The 20,824-nt window shown below is 47.2% G+C and overlaps 1 protein-coding gene across 4 annotated transcripts in view; it reads left to right on the forward strand.

Moving 5' to 3' along the window:
- Window positions 1-20,824, forward strand: part of FAM168A (family with sequence similarity 168 member A) — a 129,679-nt gene that overhangs the window by 104,106 nt on the left and 4,749 nt on the right. For all 4 annotated transcript variants that reach the window (XM_068180423.1, XM_068180426.1, XM_068180424.1 and 1 more), the window contains 5 exons: window positions 9,534-9,614; window positions 14,550-14,675; window positions 16,908-17,050; window positions 18,604-18,778; window positions 20,076-20,205. In XM_068180423.1, the coding sequence (XP_068036524.1) occupies window positions 9,534-9,614; window positions 14,550-14,675; window positions 16,908-17,050; window positions 18,604-18,778; window positions 20,076-20,188 (638 nt within the window). In that variant the 3' untranslated portion in view covers window positions 20,189-20,205. The remainder of the gene's footprint in view (window positions 1-9,533; window positions 9,615-14,549; window positions 14,676-16,907; window positions 17,051-18,603; window positions 18,779-20,075; window positions 20,206-20,824) is intronic.

The following is a 20,824-nucleotide window of genomic DNA, read 5'->3' on the forward strand; positions in this document are numbered from 1 at the left end:
AACCTTTGCACTTCCAAGCTGGTGAAATCAGATTTTATTTCCACCAGAGCCGTTTTTTAAACAGCACTGTGGAGTTTTGCCAGTTCAAATATTAGGGATTCTCAGCTTCCCCCAGGCATAATTTGAATCCCATCTCCTGGCTCAAATACATGTGAGAGACCCATTAAGCCTTTTAACACCCAAAACCTGCTTTTGTTAATATTCTCCGTGTGCTCCATCTGCTGCTGTGTTTGTCCATAGCCAATGGATTTGAGAGCAATTCACTTCTCTGGTCTGAGGCCAAAATGTCCAAAATACCATATGGACATTTGAAAGTTAATGAGCATTAAAAATTTTCAATATCTAAGGCTGTTGTGATCCCTAAACCTGAGTCTTCCTTGAGTTTGGCCTCTTCTTGTAACACTAAATATTTTATCATTTTGGATTTTTAGCTTTGCAAATGAAAATCACAACGTTTGTGCTTTGAAACTGGCCCTTTGGGGCAGTAATTTGATTTGTAACATTGTTTTGACTGTTCTGGAGCTGCCTATGACTAAAATGAGCTGAAAAAGGAAATTTGGTGTCCCCAGAGATGTTGTTTAAGGGTGTGAATCAAGGATGAAATCAGGAGGATGCTGCCAGTGCCAGAGGACAAAGTGGAGTGTAAAAAGCAGAGATGGGAGCCAGGACTATGTTTATGCTATAGAGAGACTTAATTAGTTAATTAATTGATTGATTACTGATTAATTGATTAATTACCAGGCAGTTTCTGTTGTGTTAATCATTGATCATGCTCAGGGCAGTGCTGGGCACCTTGGCTTTGGCCACACACCTGGAATACCATTTTTTAAGGCAGTTCCAAACCTGGCAAATTTAGTTCAAGCATTTGGAATAAGAAAAGCTAAAAGCCTGGAGCTTTTTGCCATCGCCTCTTTCAATCCAAACCATTCCAGGATCCTATTTTGTACCCAGTTGTTGCAAACACCAACTTGGCAGGAAAAAGAAATCACAACAGTCAGAAAACAGGGACAAATTCCCAGTTCCAGGATCGAGGAAGACATCAGGAATGTGAAACAGTTGCCTTTCCCTAGCTGGAAGCACAGAGGTTTTGCATGCACCACACTCTGTGACAGAGCTAAAAAAATGGGGTTTGAACTGATCCTCTTTTTAGCTCCTGGCTTGGGCGCAGAGCTGAAAAGGACGGATCGAAAATTAGCCAGATGAACAAGTGCATTTTGGACATCACAAAGGGCTGTTTTCCATTACAGTTATTGTAAATATCTTGCTGTAACCTATAACCTGAGGGCGTGGAGAGCACGGAGTCCTGCCTGCATTTCTATTCCCAACTCCTCCAGAAAGGGCCTTCTCAGCCCTCTGCAGCTGCCATAAAAATTCTGCCAGAGTAGACCAGGAGCATCCAGGTGAGGCTCTCCTCGCCCTCCACAAATTCAGGGGAATGGCAGAGTCATGACTGAAAAGCAAATGAAGGCAATCCTGGGAGTGTTCAGGACCAGGTTGGATGGGGCTTGGAGCAACCTGGAACAGTGGAAGGTGTCCCTGCCCATGGCAGGGGGTGGCACTTGGCGGGCTTTAAGGTCCCTCCCAATCTAAACCATCCTCGGATTCTATTACTACATGGTCTGTTTCAAGCTGAGCACTCTTCTGCCATCTTAATTTATTTTAAATCTTTCCAGCTGAATATTTCCCTGGAGACCATTATTGGATAAGGTTGAGCCACAATTGAGTATTTAAGAAAAACTGCAAAGGAGCTTCTTTATCTCAGGCTTCCACTTTCTGTGGAGCAACAAACCCTTTTATTTTATCAGTAGGGGCTGTTCATACCCTACTTTGGAATTTTCAAATACAGAATGAAGCACATCATTGCAAGGAGAATCAATATTGCACAACTTAAACCCTTTTCCAGAACTTCTTTCCCACAGAGCCTTTTCTGAACACAGGAGAGGATATGACACTTGTCTGTGGCCCAGAAGTGATATTGATTGACAGTCTGACAAGTTCTGTCACTCTGGTTTATTTATAGTGTGTGCACTAAGCAATCAACAATCTCTCTAATATTTTTGGACAGTTGCTTCTAGTTTTCAGGATGAGTTTTGCTCATCCAAATGCATCCCATACCCAGACAGCTGCAGTAAGGCCTGGGAGGTTTGTTTTGGATGTAGGTGGGAAGTAAAACTGAGGTGGAATTGAAGAAAGAATGGAACAATCTCTTTTTTCCTACATCTTGCAACTGTATTGAGCCTTAAAAATTGGTCTGAAAGCAAGGTTAGTCTGAGGAAGAGAAAATCAGAGCAATGTGTGTCCAAAGCAGTGCTCCCGTCACTTCCTTAATATCTTTTTAGGCTTGTAAATTCTCCTAATTCCTGGCATGATGAAGGAAACAACTTCCAGCTGACGTGTGGCATGGTGCAACCACAAAGTCCCATGGAAGAGCTCAAAGCTCTGTGCAAAATCATCTCTTGCCCAGCCAAATTCCCAGCAGGAAGCAGCCAGGATTCTGCGGCTCCTCAGGGCAGGGAGGCCCCACTGTCCATCCCCTTGCCTTTGACCTCCAGCTGGGGAAAGCTCCTCCAGGCAGGCAGGACCCCATTGTGTCAGCACTGTGACCCTGTGGAATGGGGACAAACAGGTAGTGCCACGTGTCTCAGCCGTCCTGCCAGGGACTGGAGGTTTTGTCCCCATCACCCCGTGCCAGAGGCCCCTCTGCCACTCCCAGCCCTGTCAGCATTGCTTTCTTAGGAGTCTCTGCAATATAAAGGAAATGGGCATCAAAACACAAGATTTCCTGCCGGATCCTTGTGGGTTTTGTGGGCATTTTGGGGCGCTTGGGTTTCTCTGTGGGGTTGTGTTATGGGTACGGGTGATGCCTGTGGAGCTCACATCCTTGGCCTCCAAGGTGTTGTGTTCACCATGTAAAATGTGGATAAGCCCTAAGGAAAATTCCTTAAGGAGCTGTGCTTTCACACAAATGGAATTTGATCAAGCTGTGATCCTGGGGAGGGAGAGGAAGGAGACAGAAGGAGGTACAGATATCTTCTCATCAGAGAGGACCTGCACTCTTCCTTCCTCATCCTCTGCTCTGCAAGTCCAGAACTGCCTCCCCTCCTGGGGAGCCTTCCTCCTCCTCTGTAATGTCTTCACATCCTGGGAATGTGGGGCTGGATTGATGGGATATTAGGAAGGAATTCCTCCCTGGGAGGGTGGTGTGCCCTGGCACAGGGTGCCCAGCGAAACTGTGGCTACTCCTGGACCCCTGGAGGTGTCCAAGGCCAGGTTGGACGGGGCTTGGAGCAGCCTGAGACAGTGGAAGGTTGGTTTTGCATGGCTCTGTGTAACGAGCAGGCAATAGTTGCTGTTTATATAAAGGGAAGGACCCTTCAGGGGAAAAAAGAAGCAACTGTAAAAGGCCTCCAGGAGCGAGATTGTCAAATGTGAGAGCAAATCTTTTTTCAAAGCCTTGCTGTGTCTGGTGCATCCACATTCATTTGACTGCTCTGCTCTTGGGCTGATGAGGCTTGAAACAGTAATAAGGGGGTGGCATTTTTTAATGGGAACAAATGTATTTATTATCCTCGGAGCCTTCAGAAATGCTGGATTCTCAACCATCCATTAAGTTGCTCTTCAGAACAGTCCCACCCTTGCTTTCAGCTTTTCCTCTATTTTTACATGCATTTAGCATGAGTGGGCTGGAATAGTTTCATGGCAAGGAGGTGAGTGAGTGATGGGATAGCTGTGGTTATGTGGGATGATCAGTGGGAAATTAAACCTGCTCCAGCCCCTGGGCTCCAGCAGCATCCAGGTGCATTTACCTGGCTGCTTGTCCAAGGAGAGGCATCAGGAGAGGTTTGGGTAGAACTTGCCATGGAAATGTGTCGAATGTGTGATGAGGGAAGACAGGAAAGGTTATCCTGTCCTTCCTGCCCTGAGCTGGCAGAGCAGGGTTCAAACAGAGATGTTTTAAACAGTTCCCACTGAGCAGGGAAGGTCTGGCACTGCCCTTTGTAAGAAGCTGCTCAGAGGTCACCTCCCTAAACGCCACATGCCAAGGGATATTCCCTGGGGACAGCTCCCCAAAAGGCAGGAGGAGCTGCACAGCCTAAGCCTGGAGCTCTGCAGATGTGTGAGGAGCCAGGCAGGCTGGGAAGATCCTTCTGGAATGAGATTGGCTCATGCCATGGGAGAGCAAGCTTTGATGACACCCCTGCTGTGAGTCCTTTGGGAAATGCTGGAGCTCTTCCTCTCTGGAGGCTGGTTTCCGATGCAGAAGGAGTTCCCAGATGTCCTCCTCAGCTCCTTTCCCTATGTCCCCTCTCCATCACATCGCCAGGCACATTCTTTCCGGTGTCACCGCTCCCAGCAATCAACGTTCAAGAGCCTTTCCTGCAAGTCTGGCTGGTGGAGGCTTCGGTGGAGCAGTGCCAGGGAGCCTACGTGGTGTCTGCTCTCTCATTTCTCACTTCTGAGGGTAATTCCTCAAGTACCAAATCTGCACATCATTCATTTCCCGACATGTGATTTTCTGCAGGAAGAAATTCCCAATCACTCAAAAGGGAATGGATTTACAGCTGTGTGTAGTTGAAGGCATGAAGTTTCTCACGTTTTTGTCCCGAGAAGGTGCTTGTAAATCCTATTTCGGAAGAGTTTCTGAGGGCTGGGCAATAAAGAATGAGAAATGCTGGATGGGCTTAAAATAGAACATGAAAGTGTTTTGCAGGGGAAAATGCTTTGGCTCCATCTGGCTGACCCGATGAGGTGATCATAAAGCAGAAGTGTTCCTGGGGCTGCTGCAGCTTCAAAGCTGTCACTCAGCAGAAACAAAGGGGTGGACAGTGGCTAACGGGGTTTAGAGGGAGGATTGGTAAAACAGAAGCACAGAATCAGGTTGGAAAAGCTCTCCAAGACCACTCAGTCCAGCCATTTCCCCAGAACTGACAAAGCCACCGCTGACCCGTGTCCCCAAGCACCACATCCACATGGCTTCAGGCATGGGGACTCACCTGTGCCCTGGGCAGCAAATTTACCTCATATTTATCTCATATTATCTCAAATTTACCCACCTCAGAGCAGTGAATACCACAAGAGGGACAGTTTTGTGTGGCTGCCTGGCTTCTCCTTCCAAGGAATGCTGGTGGTTAATTGAGCTCTCAGTTGCAGCAAGTGTGGAGCTGGAGTCCTTGGCAGCTCAAGGAGTTGAAGTGTGGTTTTATAGTGCTTTGTCCTGCCCTTAGATAAGGGACTTTATCATCTGTCCCTGTAAAAATCCTTGTGACACGGCCACTTTGAGGAGTCTGCACTGCTTGAGACTCATGAAGGAAGAGAATGGAGGAGAATATTTTGTCTTGTAAATTAATGTCAGCTGCTCGTAGCAATTAAGGCCTTGATCAGATAATGGTCAATGAAATTACTCTTGAAGAAGTGAAATGGCACATTCTGGAATTCGGTGTTGTAAGTGACAATTCTCAGTGGGTGGGAGGCTGAGACATGGACCAAAGCATGGGCTCTGCAGCCAAGGAGAAGCAAATTCTCTTTCAAGAATTTCAAGAGAACCTTCAGAGCCTTAGCATTTGTGTATTTTCATGGCTTGGGTGTCATTTAGATGATTTTGATACAGAAACATTTAAAAATACATGAAAAATTAAAGATGGCTTTTAAATACCTACTTGATGCAGCCCTGTGTGCTTTTTGCTTTGCACAGTTTTGTGTGGTGATTTTTAAAGCAGCTCAGCCAGTGCTTCCCAGAGCTGGAGTGCTGTGAGTTTTCCTTGGGGAGGAGATTAAATGAACACTGCCTTTCTTACTCCTATTGATTGTGGAGATGATATTCAATTAAAATAAGCCACAAAACAACTTTGGATTTCTTCTATGAGGAATCTAATAAATTTTGTTCAATATTTTTCATCTCATTTTCTTTCCTTCTGCACCATTGCAAGGCCTCAAGCCCAGCAGAGTCCTGTCATGTGCAGATCCATAGAAAGTAAAGGATATTTTCTTTCTCTTCCTGACATTTGCATGTCAAGAGGGTTTGAGCCTCTTGCTGTTATTTTTCATTCAGGGTGATAAGGAAGGACAGACATGGCAGGAGGGGAGCAGTAGCAGCAGCAGGATCAGGAATTTACAAAAATTTATATACATATATTTATATTTATAAAAATTACAGGCTTATGGAGTACTTTTGAGTCAGAAAAGATATTTTAAAGGTCATCCAGTGTCCATGGACAGGGACACTTTCCACTATCCCAGGTTGCTCCAAGCCCCATCCAACCTGGCCTTGGACATTTCCAGATCCAGGGGCAGCCACAGCTTCTCTGGGCACCCTGTGCCAATGTTTTATCACCTTCATGGTAAGAAATGTCTTCCTCGTATCTAATCTAAATCAACCCTCCTTCAGTTTGAAACCTTTCCCTTTGTCCAATCACAACAGGCCCTGCTAAATAAAAAATGCCTCATGTATTTTTAAACCTGCTGGATTTTGAGTGCTGGGAATTTCCAGGCATGTTTCTTCTGGCACAGATTGCCCCAGATTTTGATCCTTTCTTATTTTTCACTATGTCCAAAAAAAGGAGCAAACCGCACTAATTTTCCTGTACCTTTCCCATCTCTGCTTTGCCTCAAAATAGAAAGGACAAATTTTCTTGCTGGAGGTCAGCACTTATCAAAGTTTATGAGATCAGAGTGGAGGATAATGCAGAACAGGGCTTCTTTTTGCATCCAAAGCTATTAAAGCTTCCTTGATAGAAATCATATTTATTTGAGCCGAAATGAATCCAAACCCAGCCATAACTTACCTTCAGAACAACAAAAGATACCACGGCAAGGAAGAGTCCTGCCAAGCAGAAACTAAACCCAAAAAAAAAAAAGCAGAAAGACCAATTGAGTCCCCAGCCCTGGAGGTTTTTAAAATAGGTGTGGATGTGGCACTTGGGGACGTGGGTTAGTGGTGGCCTTGGCAGTGCTGGGGTGTGCTTGGACCTGATGGTCCTGGAGGTCTTTTCCAAGTGAAACAACTCTGTGATTCTATAAATACACAGTTGCCTCCATATGCCTGAAATAAATCCTTCAATACTCAGCTGGATGGAAAATCTTACCCAAAGCCACACTTCTCTTGTGGCTTGACTTATTTCAGGCTCTGTTTTTAAGGTATAACCCCAAGATTGCAAATTTTGGTCCGAGAAAAGGAGGGTTTTTTTTCTGATTTTGACAGTGGGTAAGTGCTGGTGGCATCTCAGAGGGCACAAGTGAAACACTTGTAACAACACAGAACTGTGTTTGTCATGGCTGGTGACTAAAGACTGGTAATTAAGGATTATTACTAAAGACTGTAGCAGTTTGTGGGATTCAGGGCTTATTTGGGGGGATTTTCCAGCAGCAAAGGTCAGAAGAACCTCTTGGAGCCCCAAGAGCCTGTCATCTAGATCCCTTGCAAATGAGCAGGGGACTTCCCAACACCATGACACACACAGCCATCATCATCTGTGCCCGTGGCAGGGAATTGGGATGGTCTTTAAGGTCCCTTCCAACTCCAACCTTCATGTAGCCAAGAAGGCAAAACCCCGTGGAGAAACACAGGTGGGAGAATTTTAGGGGAAATACACTTCAAGAAGTGAGCTGGAGTTGGTTTAGCACCCCTGGCTAGATTGTCAGGAGGAGACAGGAAGAGTGTGGAGCAATAAATGTCCCGGAAAAGACATGGTTGTCTTCTAATGAACTGGACAGAAGGGATATTTCTGATTTAAGATCCTCATCATTAATGCTCTGCTTGCAATCACTGGATCTGCTAATAACTTTCTAAGGAGCTTCTTGATTGCTGAAAGGCTTTAGATATTCCTTGGTAGGATGAAAACAGAGTTCTGTGTAGCCTAAAGAAAAAAAAAAATCTGTTAAACTGCTGCTTATCCAACATTAACTACAGCAATTTTTAATTAACCTGATTTAGAAGCCAAATATATCACTGATGAAAATGAGAGGGTAGAACATCCAGTCATTTATTCCAGTACAGTAGCCATGATTGTTGAATTAGATTTATTCAAATGAACCTCAACATTTCGCCACAGAAGTCAGTGGTACCAGGGTTTCAGAGCAGTGGGATTTGGGGTGTGGGAGGGGGGACTGTGCTGTGTCTCTTTTGGTGCTCAGAAGAGGGAAGTACAGACCCACGCTGGCTTTTATTTAATAAAATAAAATATTAAGAAAGATGGGTGTAAATCCACTGCTAATTACCTCCTCCCAGCCTTTGCTGGCAGCCAACAGCCTGTATCAGCGGGGCTTGGCATGGAAACACTCTCCAAGGGCCATTCCATTGGCTCTGCTCTGGGATGATGGCCAAGGGGACATACAGATAAGCCGGGTGGTGACGCACAGCACAGCCAAATTGTCCACCAGCAAAGCAGGGTTAATGTGTCCCATTCACTCTGCCAGGGGGATTTACTCAGCAGCACATAAGGAGGATGGAGTTTTTTGGGCATTACTCTTTTCTGTAGGGAAAACCTGCAAGAAATTGAAGGAAATCAAAAGCAAAATGGTAAGCAGTGACAGGACCCCAGGGAAGGGCTGGAGCTGTGCCAGGGGATGTTTAGGTTGGATTTCAGGGAAAGGCTCTTCCCCCAGAGGTGCTGGGCACTGCCCAGGCTCCCCAGGGAACGGGCACAGCCCCACAGAGCTCCAGGACTGTTTGGACACCTTTCCCGGGGGTGCACAGGGTAAGATTAGGGGTGTCTGTGCAGGGCCAGGGGTCGGGGTGGATGATCCTTGGGGTCCCTTCCAGCTCAGGACATGGTGTGATTCTGTGGAAAAGGAGCAGACCGAGGTGCAGAGGCTGTGTCTGTGCTCTCCGCAGAGGACTGGAATTTCCAGTGGAGTAGGAGTTGGATGCAGGACACCTGCACCTGTGTGGGTGCACACAGGCTCTGGGGTGTGCCACAGATTTCCAGCCCCCCACTTCCATCACACAATTGCCCTGAACTCCCTGTGACCCCTCCCAGTGAGGCTGATGCAAGCTGAAGATGCTCTGCAGCCTTGCCCAAAGTGCCCATTAAACCCTGCGTGGCTCCAAAGGGTCCTTCCAGGTGGCCTGGCAGGTAATCAGGTCCCTCCTGGGAACAGCACTTGTGCAGCCATGGGTGAATCCAAGGCGGGCATGTTTTCCTGCAGGATCCCTGCCTTCCCTTCAGCAAGAAACTCTGCTTAATGGAAGTGCTGAGCTCTCCAAAGTGCTGCCACGCAGCCCAAGAAAACCTTTCCAATATCGCTGTGCTGGTGGGGTTTTGTACCTGAATTCCACGTTCAGAGTATGGATTTTCCCAGCAGTTTTCTCCAAAGCACAGTGAGCACACCTGCATTCCTTGTTTCCTACAGGAATAAAGATGAAATATTGATGATGTCACATGTGGAGCACATTCATGGTCCTTCCTGTCCCCAGAGAATCCACCTGTGTTTTCCCTCGCTGGCCTGTGTGCTCACACAGGTTGTTTATTGCTCTTCAGGGCTGCCATCCTTGCTGAGTTGATAAAATCCTAATTCCTGTTTTCTTCTCCTTCCAGGTTATCCAACAGGTTATCCCACTGCTGCCCCAGCCTACAATCCCAACATGTATCCAACCAGCAGCCCTGGCTACGCCCCAGGTAAAAATTCTGAGAAAGGCCTGAAAACATTCCTTGCTCATCCATTTCCAAGTACTCACTGGAGATGAAAAATAATATCTCACCCTTCAATTTGACTTTTGGTTGCTTGAGGTGTTTATTCTGAGTGGTTTTGCCTCAGGAGAGCTGCAGGATTTTACCACTCCCAGATGAAGCTGCCTTTTGAGCTCAGTGTGCAGCAGGAAGAGCTGCTTGCACAAGGAACACAAAGCTGGACTTTGTGCCAGTCTTGCTAAACCCTCTCTTCCCCTTAATTGCCAAGTTTTCAGTCTCCCAGTTGTCATAAAATCAGTGGATCCCCAGGCTCAGGCGCTTTCCAAGGCTGATGAAACAGGAATGAGGGGTTTGTTGCCAAAATCTTTTGGTTTTGTCTTTTCTACATCACAGTTTACACATATTCCATAAAACTGTTTATTGTGGATGATTCTGGAAGGGATCTGTTGTGTTTTGTTCGGGTTTATGTGCTTTTAATAAGGCCTTTATCTGCATTTCTTCCCATTAAAGCCTTACCATGGAACATGAAACAATTTTTGTTCCCCTGGATTTGTGCTGGCCACCCTCCTTTCCCCTGAAGGATAAAACACTGGAGGAATTAAATCCATAGAATAAGAAAAAGCCCACAAATTTATTAGTAGCTTGTCCTGCCAGAGGCTGGCAATGTCCTCCCTGCTCAGCCAGGAATGTAAATACTGCAGCATTCTGGCATTTTGGCCTGGATATTATAAAATGTCACTTGTCCCCAGTTGCGCAGGCAGCAGCTCCTCCACTGAGTGGGCACATGGCCAAGGGAACACCCATGTGAGAGGAAACCCCAAATCACTGAAGGATAGGGATTTTGGGGGGTCTGAATTGTTTCTTGTACATCTTAGACACCATTTAATCATTTCCATCTCGGAAATCTCCTGATGTCCAGGGACCTGACAGGTGGTTTTGCGTGGAGAACAAAAACCTTCCAGTGGGCAACACAGCTAAGCACTAAACTAGTGAGGAAATTCAGAAATACATTAAGAAATTCAGAAATAAATTAAAATTCAGAAAATAAATAGGACTTAAAATGCTGAAACTTTTCATGGAGTTTCCCGTAAATCTCGAGGCCAAGTTGAAAAGACTTGGTTTAGATAAAGGTGTCCCTGCCCAAGCACAGGGTTGGAACTGGATTGTCCTTAAGGTCCCTTCCAACCCAAACCATTCTGTGGTTCTGTTCTAAACAATTTTTACAGCTCTTGAAATCAATACCATTTAATATCACAGCAGGATATTAAACCATTTTAACCACTCTGGGAAGCAGAAGCAGGCTCTGCTGCTCAGGACCTCCCAGCACCACACTCAGTGGTCCCTTCTCAATGGAAAGCAGACTTCCAGGAGGAAAAAAATAAGAAATTTTGAGAGCTAACTGATGGAAAAGAAGTGCCATAAAATCTCCCAGCAGTGGGGACATGTGACAGAGTGACAGCGTCCTCAACTCTGTTAAATGGAATTGGGCTGAGCTAATTCTGTGGTTCAGTGGCTGAGCTAAAACCTTCATCAGTACAGAGAGTGTTTCCTCAGATTGAAGGAGCTGCTGTCACACAGGAGGCTGGAAAAAGCCTGGAGAGGAATGTGCTCCTGGTGTCCTTCAAACACACTGGGAATCAGCTTGGGGGTTAAAATCTTGGACTTCTCAAACAGCAGACTAATTCTAATTATGTTTTTAAGGGATTTTAGACATTGAGTCTAAAAAAGAAAGAGATGCTGCATGTTCCCAGCAGATCTACTGCTCCTGAACATCCCATCCATGGACAAGGTCCTGTTCCAAAGCTCCCAGGCTGGGCAGGAGGTGGTTCCTGCTGGCAGAAATCCCTCCAGCTCACTAAAACAAATCACAAACCAAGGGTTCATCTGATTCTCCAAATGGAGATTAACCAGGGAAAGGTGCCCCTCAATACTGCTTGGAACAGAGGTTGGAAAGGGTGGGAAGAGCTTGTGGTTTCTGAATTCTTGGGACGTAACTGCAGGCAAGATCTCTTGAACAGAACCATTCTGTCCCAGCTTTTTCACCCTCTCTGCTCCACTCTGAAGATGCTCCTGCTCCCTCTCAGATGTCTCTTGCCTCAAACCTCATGAATTTTGCTCTTTGGATTTTGCTTTGGATTCCTTACAAAGTTTTGGCAGGAGATCAACCCCTGAGCGAAGATAATTCCAGTTTTCAAATCCCACCCGCTTTTCTCCCTGATGTTCTCCAAACACTCCCTGATGCTTCGCTGGAAGTCAGCCATGCCTCATGCTCTTCTCTTGACCTCGTGGCTTCCAAAATCCTGGGATCCACATGGGAAATTAAATGATGTAGTGACCTAGACTTTGCAACAGCATCAGAAGGAAACAAGGAGAGGAACTTGGAGAAGTCTAGAGTCCCCTTGGTTCAGTCCTCCAGTGAGGAAAGGGAAATGGTGACTGGAGCTAGTCTTGATTTCTCCTTCTCCCAATGCCAGGTTTCTAGTGGATATTTGCTGGTGTTTGAGCCCAAAAGGTGTTAAGTTACTCCCCTGATCATTCCAAATGAGACTTACAAGCAAGGGCATGAATTGGACTGGATGATCCTTGTTGATGCCTCCCAACTCAGGATGTTCTGTGATTCTATCAATGCCTTTCCATTCCACTTCAAGTTCCTGCTTTGTGTGATTTTCCTGCTGCATTTTCCACAGTTTTTAGAGGGAGAGACCCAAGGCAAAACACCAGCATTGCAAACTCATGCTTACAATAAGCCTATTTTTTTAGGACACTGTTCTTAAAAAGTCCCTTTTAAGTATGCAGAAATGAGCATCTAAAATCACTCTGCTGCAGAGACACAATAAAACAAAAAAAAATTATATATGTCTTCATTAAGCCTGGTGCATGTTCCCTCGCAGGCATTCTGTCTTGCTCATGGTTGTTTTGTTTTAACTTCCTTCATTAAAGCCTCCCTTTTTTATTTTCCTGAAAGTAGGACACACACTTTGCTTGTGGAGGCTGGCTGAGGCTGGAGCTGTGTTTATTAATAATGCAGGGCAGAAGTAATGGCTTTGCAGTAGTGCTCTTACAGAGCAGGACTAAAATCAGCCACAGAAATTAGGGATCTGTGTGGGAATACCGTGGCACAGGACGGAGGCTCAGATCCCCCATTCCTGCTCGTGATCCTGCCTGGAGGAAATGCTGCTTTGCAGAAGGGAGTTGGAGTATCAGCAGTGCTCTGAGCCATCCTCTAGAGGTGCCCACTGACTCTCTGGGGACACCAGTGAGTCCCCTAAGGGGTATCTTGGGGTCTGGGGAGGTGAATATGCTGTAATGCCTCACAAGGCTTTCCAAGGATAAATGCTCCCATCCTTTTGAGGTACTCAGGCACAGGACTGCCTGGGCAAATAAGCTTATTGCAAACTTTGTTCAGGGCTGGAGGCTGTATCCATCACAAATGAGGTTGTTAGAGGGAAGCAAGATATCCTACAATGTTTGAAAGGGTTCATATTTTTGTCTTTTCCACTTAAAATATGTCCTGAACATTCCCATGTCATCTAAAGGTCCTGTGAGGAAAACAGAGCAGTCCCAGTGCTGCAGAGACCCACAGCTCACATTGTTTGCTCAGTTCCCACTGGTTGATTTGTCAGGGATGAAACTGATAATTAATAAAAATGCTTTATTTTATTTATATGTAGGTGAGAGGATAAACCAAATCCAGAAGACACTGGTTGGAGGTAGCCCTTAAGTGATATTAGATAGTCATGGCTGGATTGTGATCCCTGTGAATTGTTGCAAAGGACCAGGAGGTATTTCTGTTCCTGGAAATACCTCCAGGATTTCCAGGAGGAAAATCCTGTTCCTCCTTGATCCACCTTTTGTATAGTTTTAAGCGATGGATTCTCCGAGGATCCATGATTTAATAAAGAACATGCAGAACTATGGCAATCTCCCAGCCATCTCCAGCCCAAATTGCCTTGATTTTGTGGCAGGTTTATTGTGGGGAGGGTAAATCACAGAGGAAGGATTCGTGTAACATTGGAATGAATTGTCTCACCAGTCTCAGAGATTAAAACCTCTGTGAAATCCAGAGGCAAAAATGAATCTGATTCTGAATAAAAGCATAAGTGAAGGAGTGTTTCTGTGGCAGCACTGGGAGTTGCTCTCCAGTGTGATGTTCCTGAGTGCAGCCTAGCATGGAAAATAAAGCAAGGCAACCTGGAAATCCTTAATAACTCCCAGACCTTTGGGAGAGGGCAGAGACTTGGAGCAGAAAATGATCAGTGACTGAGCGGAGGAGAAATTGGGCTTGAATCTCTGACTTCCCACAAACCTCCTGGTTTTCTGTTGGAGGAGGAGGAGGAAGGAGCAGGGTTCCACATCTCCAGCAGTGGAGCAGCATCCGGGTGGATCTCACACCCATGAGTATCTCCCACTGCTGCTGATGGCCAGCAAAGCAGCACTGCTGGGTATCTTCTGTGCTCCCCATTCCTGTGTGAGTCTAAGGAGGGCCTGGTGGACAAGCAGACCTGCAGCAGTGCCTCCCTGCACTCCCTAGGAGGTGGATTTCCATCCACTGGGATACGTTTTGCTGCTGCAGGCTGTGGCCCCAGTGCCAGTTCCTCCTCAGCCTCCCCAGTCCGGAGGATTGATCCCAATCATTCCCAACTTCCAGCCCTGTGACACTCCAGATTTACAGCTGTACCTTCAGAGAGGGTTAATTCAGAGTCTGAGCCGGTGTGGAGGGTGTGAAACATCCTTGCTCAGCCTTGGAGCTCCAGGAAGATTTCCAAGCCCTGACCAAGGCGTGAAGTCCCTTCCGTGGGGCTCAGCATCACAGGGGTAGGAACCTGGGGGGAAGAGATTACCAAGGTGATTCCAATGTGACATAAGTGTGGGAAGTTGTCTCTCATTGCTCTGTGTGACACCTCTTCTCTGTCTCCACTGAAGCCACACTTCTGATGAAGCAGGCCTGGCCCCAGACCTCCTCGTCCTGTGCCACCGAGGGCACCTTCCACCTCCCGGTGGACACGGGCACCGAGAACAGAACCTACCAGGCTTCTTCTGCAGCTTTCAGTAAATAAACCTTTCCTTCTGGGCTGTTACTGGGTTGGGTTGTGCCCATTTGCCTCCCCTGCTGGGGGTTGATTTGTGGGCAGGGTTATTTGGGATCACAGAATCAAAGACTGGCTTGGGCTGGGAGGGAATTAAACACCATCTTTTTCCAGCCCCCATGGGCTCCTTGCAGTAGGCCAGGCTGCTCCAAGCCCCATCCAGCTTGGCTTTGATGGATTAAAACCATGAAGGATCATGAAAAGGAGAGCACTGACCCTCCTGCTGCTCCTACGGAGGAGGAATTCCAGTGGAGAAGGTGAAACCTCTCTCTTAGATGTGTGTTGGATCCCTGGGAGCAACCTGGGGTTGTTCACAGGTGTTTATCTCCAAAGGGACATTATTCCCCAGTCCCTTAAAACTGAAAGAATTCCAAAATGAAGCCTGATTTTCAAGGAACACTGCTGAAACTCCCACCTTGTAACCCGGGCTGGATGAGCAGGAGCAGGGGGAGGAGATGCCGTTTAGGGATCGCAGTCAAACAGGCTTTTCCAGTGCAGCCTTGTCATCTCAGCCCTGAAGAGGATAAGTAGTGCCTCCAGGAGGGCTGATAAACTCCTTGATAAACCCTGGGATGCTTTCCCTGGTATGTGGGGTGTCTTCTGGCCCCTGCTTAATCTGGGGCATGAGTGGTGTGGGGTCAGAGTGTTCCTCACCTTACAGCTACTCCAGACTCCTTTTTCCTACTAAATTAAATCAATTACACAGCAAGGTGAGAGGAGGAAATGTAATTTTTTCTTTATGAAAAGAGCTATTAAAAATAAATACTTAAAAAACCTTTGGGAGACTTTCTCTTGGAAAAAGGATGTCCCTACCATTCCTTGGGGTAGGGGCTGTACACCGGGCACGGCACGGTCCAGCCCTCAGAGCATCTTTGTGGCCTCCTCTGGACTCTCTCCAGCAGTCCACGTCCTTCTGCTGTGAACCCGGGGCTGGAGGCTGCTCTGCAGGAGTGGTCTCACCTGAGGGAGGCAGAGGGGCAGAATTGTGCACATCCTGTCAGTTCCTTGCCCAGCTGAGGAATCCTGCTTGTCGTGAACCCTGGGAACAAGCAGCAATGGCAACACAAAGTTCCCCACTGAGCTCTTTTCCTCCCAGAAGAAGCCTTTTGTAGAAAAACATTTCTGTGCAATCCAGGGCACTTGTGAGCTGCAGGATCAATAAGGCTGAGATTTCTTGAGTGACATAAGGGATTTAATCAGCAATTTTAATAGAAGCTGGAGCTTAAAGGCTCGCTGCTGCTGAACCACAAAGCGGCAGCAGCATGGGCCACGCCAGCCTAATCCTAATAAGGTGTTAGTCATAATTAGGTTTTAAAATTATCTGCCAGACAGAGGGGAGCCTCCATCATCTTGTGTCATTAAACCTTGTTTTCACATTGTTTTACCTGCAGGTTGTTCTGTTTTTTTCCCCAGTTTATAAATACAGCAGATTACATCTGCCTGGGTTATTATGTTTTAATACCTTTTTAATATAGGAGATAAACTGTCTGTGATTCATCAGTCAGGAAACACTGCAAGTCTTGGTATTCAAAGTGGTGAAACCACACAGGCTTGAGCAGGTCCACACCTCTAGACACCCCTCAGAAATGAAGTGTGACACTGAAAACTGGCAGCCTCTGAGGTATTTGTTTGAAAAAACGAGTTCAGAATAGAGAAAAAAATCCATTAGATGTAAAACCAGGAGGTTGATTGGTCTGTGGCTGACGCTGGGCTCCTGGAGGAGTCCTGATGGAGGAGGCTGCACTTCTGCTCTGATCAATATTTCAAACCTTTTCCACTTCTCATTCGAAGATGGTTGCTCTCCTGCTAATGTGAGTGAGGAAAAGAGTCGCAGCTATTCCCCTTGTTAATTAACACCTATTTTTCCAATCTGCAGTAATCAGGAGGGGGTGAGATGCTGCTTGGGAGTTCCTAAAAGCTCCGTGTGTTCTTCGCCCTGTTTCAGTTCCTGGAGGTTGACATGGGATATTAGACTTGAAATCTTGGCCTTCTCTAATTGCTGAATTAGTGGAGTAAATAAGTTAAATAAGTTTAAAACATTGGAGTGTTTTGGCTGGGCTGAGCCTCGCCTTCTCCTCTCCATCCCACGAAGTCTTCGGGGCCCGTTTGCTGAGGGGGTGGTTTCTCCCAGCCCTCCTGCCAGCCCTGAGCAGCCATTCCAGGCCCTGACTGGGACCCCTCTTGTGTCTGGCAGGGTACACTGCGGGGACTCCCTACAAGGTGCCACCGACCCAGAGTAACAACGCCCCTCCTCCCTACTCGCCGTCTCCGAACCCGTACCAAACCGCGATGTACCCCATCAGAAGTGCCTACCCACAGCAGAACCTGTACACCCAGGTAGGTGCCACCTCCTGTCCCCCCAGCCCACCTGAGCTCCCTGCAGGGCCCAGCAGCTCCATCTCGATGGCATGGAGGGTGCTGCTATCACCTCGATATCCCTGCCCACTGAAAATCCCGAGCTGTTCAGAGCAACGTGGCCCTACAACTTCCCTGGCTTTTCTTCTCCTCTTTTATGTTGAATAACCAACCTTTCCAGCAGCTGCAAATCTCACGGAGGGGTTTCCCTGTGCCTTGCTGAGACTGGAGCATCTCAATGATCCACTGACAGCAGGAACTGCATAAGGCATTGGAGTCCATCCCTCCCACCCCTGCACACTGATTCTTCTCCAGTCCCAGCCACAGAATCTGCCATTTGTCCTGTGAACGTTTGTAGCACCTGAAAGAAAGAAGTGATGGAATAGTTGCCCTGCACCCCCTTTTCCCCTTAATCCAGACCTTCAGAGGTTCTCTAATGGGGCTTTCACTAATGCACAGTAAAGTCTCCATTTTGCTGATTCAAATCCTTGTTTTCTTTCCTCCCATGCCTGGTTTGCAGGTCCTGACAGTGCTGCTGCCTGTCCTGGGGACAGCAGTTCTCTCCCTCGTGCATCTCCTCCTTTCAGGCCCTGCGCTATTTTGCATGTGAAGCTTTTTCTGTTGGCTCCTTTTATTCCCATGCATCCTTCTCCCCTTGTTTCAAAACCCTGCGAGCCTTGGCAGCCTGGATTTTGGAGCCCTGTTGGAAAGCCAGGAACATGACACAATACCTGGACTCAAGCACCTTGGGATCACCCAAGAACCATGGCTTGTCCTTTCCTTCCATCTCTTGTTCCTTTTCTACACCAGCAGCTGTTTGTGTCCAGGCCCTGTTTCATCCCACCAAAGGGAGGCAGCAGGGTTTGTCCTGGATGAATTGTGACTGTTGATCTGACTATTGATTCCCGCCTCATGCATTCCACATATCCCCAGGTTCAGGGGTCCTCAGGTTTTAGCTTTCATATTTTTCAGATTCTGTTCTACCTAGGTGTGTAATTCTGAGCTTCACATTAAGAGTTGGTGAGCTCTCTTTACAGAGTAGGGAGACAAAACAATTCCTTCTCTAGCTGGGGACCGAGGACAAATGATCCAAATTTCAGGCCCAGGAGCATAAACAATGGCAAAATAAAGAGAGAAAACAAGAAGGATGGGACTTCATAATCTGAAGCTGTAACTGGACAATGAACACCAAGATGCAAATGGAGCAGAACTTACAAAAGTGAGAGCCCCTGTGAGCGGTCGTGCATTTTGGGACCATTTTGGTTCATCTTGGGTGCAGCCCTGGCTGGGCTCCTGTGCTGCCCAGGGTGCATCCATGGAGGCCTTTTAATAAATCCCTGCTTTATTCTTTAACTCTGTCCAGCCTCTGCTCTAGCTCAGCCTTCCCAAGGCATCACAGGCACAGGAGCTCGTGCACGGAAAGCACCAGCCACCAGCCCTTCGGCAGCGTTCATCTTACAGAATCGGGGAATTCTCAGGTTGGAAAACAACCCGGAGTGACGGTGGGATTTTTTTTTTCCCCCCTTCTCCAACAGGGAGCTTATTACACCCAGCCCGTGTACGCGGCCCAGCCTCACGTCATCCACCACACCACGGTGGTGCAGCCCAACAGCATCCCCTCGGCCATCTACCCGGCCCCGGTGGCCGCGCCCCGCACCAACGGCGTGGCCATGGGCATGGTGGCCGGCACCACCATGGCAATGTCGGCAGGTAAGGAGGGAACCCTTCCCCTGCTCTGAGGCATGGGCAAAAAAATAATTCCCCGTGCATCCCAAGTGCTGGTTTTGCTTGCTGGGTACTGCTCCTTTGCAGGCAAAAGTGCAGTAATTTGCCCCAAATCCTGATCTGACTCAGCGGAGGAGACCTTTGGTTTGGCTCACTCCTGCATCCTTAGATATATTATTCTGTATCCTTAAATGCATTGTTCCTTCCTCTCACTGTTCCACAAGTGAAGGAATAACCAGGTTGGTCCATTCTCAAGTAGTTGTATATCTCTCAAGCTCTTTTTTTAAAGACACTTATGGTCATATTTTTGTTTGACAAAATGAATGTTAACCTTGTTTTATCTATCCCAGTTCCTCTACACTTTACATGCAGATTTTCTAACTGCAGTTAATTGATAGTACATTAAGTAAGGTAGAGGCTGGTTTTATTTTTTCCAAAGCCTGTATTTTTCTCCTTAACAATTCTTAGGATTGTATATTGAATTATGCCAGGAAATGCATAATTCATCCTTTTGCATCTGCATTAGCTGTGAAATAGAAGTCTGTAATGGGACACAAGTTCTGTTCCAAGCAGAGATATTGCAGCCTGGATGTGACAAGAGCTACTCTGTGAGATTTACTGTTGCTTATATTGAGAAGTGGAAAAATGTAATTAATACACGTGGGATGTGTTAGAATTTCATTAATAACATTTGCTGAGAGATACCCAGAAACTGAGAATTTGGTTTGAGCACCCAGTAGCTCCCAGAACAGAGTAGTCCAGGGCTGTGTTCTCCCTTTCCATGAAGGCACTGTGCAAATTCTGACCTAAAATCCCTCTGTTGACTGGCTGCAGACTTAAAAAAAGGCTCATCTCAATTTTCCCTGGAGATCTGTTGGGTTTTTTTTCCTCATCTCCCTTTGCATCCCTCATCCCTTCCAGTTTGCTTCAGATCTGTGCAGTGATTTGCTGTCCCAGTTTAGCCCAGTGCTTTCAGCAGGTTGTGGCCAGCTTTGCTTCCTGTCTTTAGGGACAAGGAACACTGGAAAAAACAAGGAAAACCCTTAAGGTTAAGGGCCAGAGGTAGCATGGAGAATCTGCTGGAGCTTCAGGTGTTCTTATTCTGTTTGTGGTGCTGGCTGATCCCAATCACATGGGTCCAGCACCTTAAAATTGGGTCTGGCAAGCAGAAGAATTATCTGGGAAAAGGGAAAAGGAGGCAGCTGATGCTGTTCCTGCCCCACTGTACCCACGGATGCCAGCTCCTCTGCTCCATGACAAGTGTTTCTCTGTGTCCCTGCAGGAACCTTGTTGACCACCCCCCAACACACCGCCATCGGAGCACATCCAGTGTCCGTGCCAACGTACAGGGCTCAAGGAACCCCCACCTACAGCTACGTACCTCCACACTGGTAAACCACTGGCCAATCCATGTGAGTGCTGTCTCTCGCTCTGAGCGATCCTCCAAACCCCATCCAGCCTGACCTTGGGCACATCCAAGGATGGGACTTCTCAGGTCACCCTGTGCCAAGGCCTCCTTGTCCTCACAGGGAGGAATTCCTTCCCAATATCCCATCTAGCCCTGCCCTCTGGCAGTTGGAAACCATTATCACTGCATTCCCCGACAAAGAGTCCCTCCCCACCTTTATGTCACTGGAATATTTCTTTTCCCCTGCTGGGAGATCACGCTGTTCATTAGCACCGGGGTTGCCTGCGACTGCCTGTGTGTTCCTGTCATGCTCGGGATCTCAGAAATCCCAGCTGCTTGTTCCCGCAGCCCTTGGCCCATCATGCCCAATTACCAGGACAGGCAGCTGATGGGAACATCCCATCCAGCCCCGGGGTTATCTAAAACCTCTCTGTGCCGCACCAATTACGCCGGGCTAATCCTGCCCCTCCCAAATTGGTGTGCAATTAGCAGGGAGCAGCCCATCTGCATATTTGTAATCCTCTGCACTGGATACCACCGGCGAGCTGCTGCTTTCCCAGCTCCCTTGCCTGACAAATTGCCCACAGAGACGGTTAAATTCCATATGAATCAGCTCCGCTCCG

This window comes from Anomalospiza imberbis, chromosome 2, assembly GCF_031753505.1.
Source record: "Anomalospiza imberbis isolate Cuckoo-Finch-1a 21T00152 chromosome 2, ASM3175350v1, whole genome shotgun sequence".
In the NCBI taxonomy this organism is placed as follows: Eukaryota; Metazoa; Chordata; class Aves; order Passeriformes; family Viduidae; genus Anomalospiza; species Anomalospiza imberbis.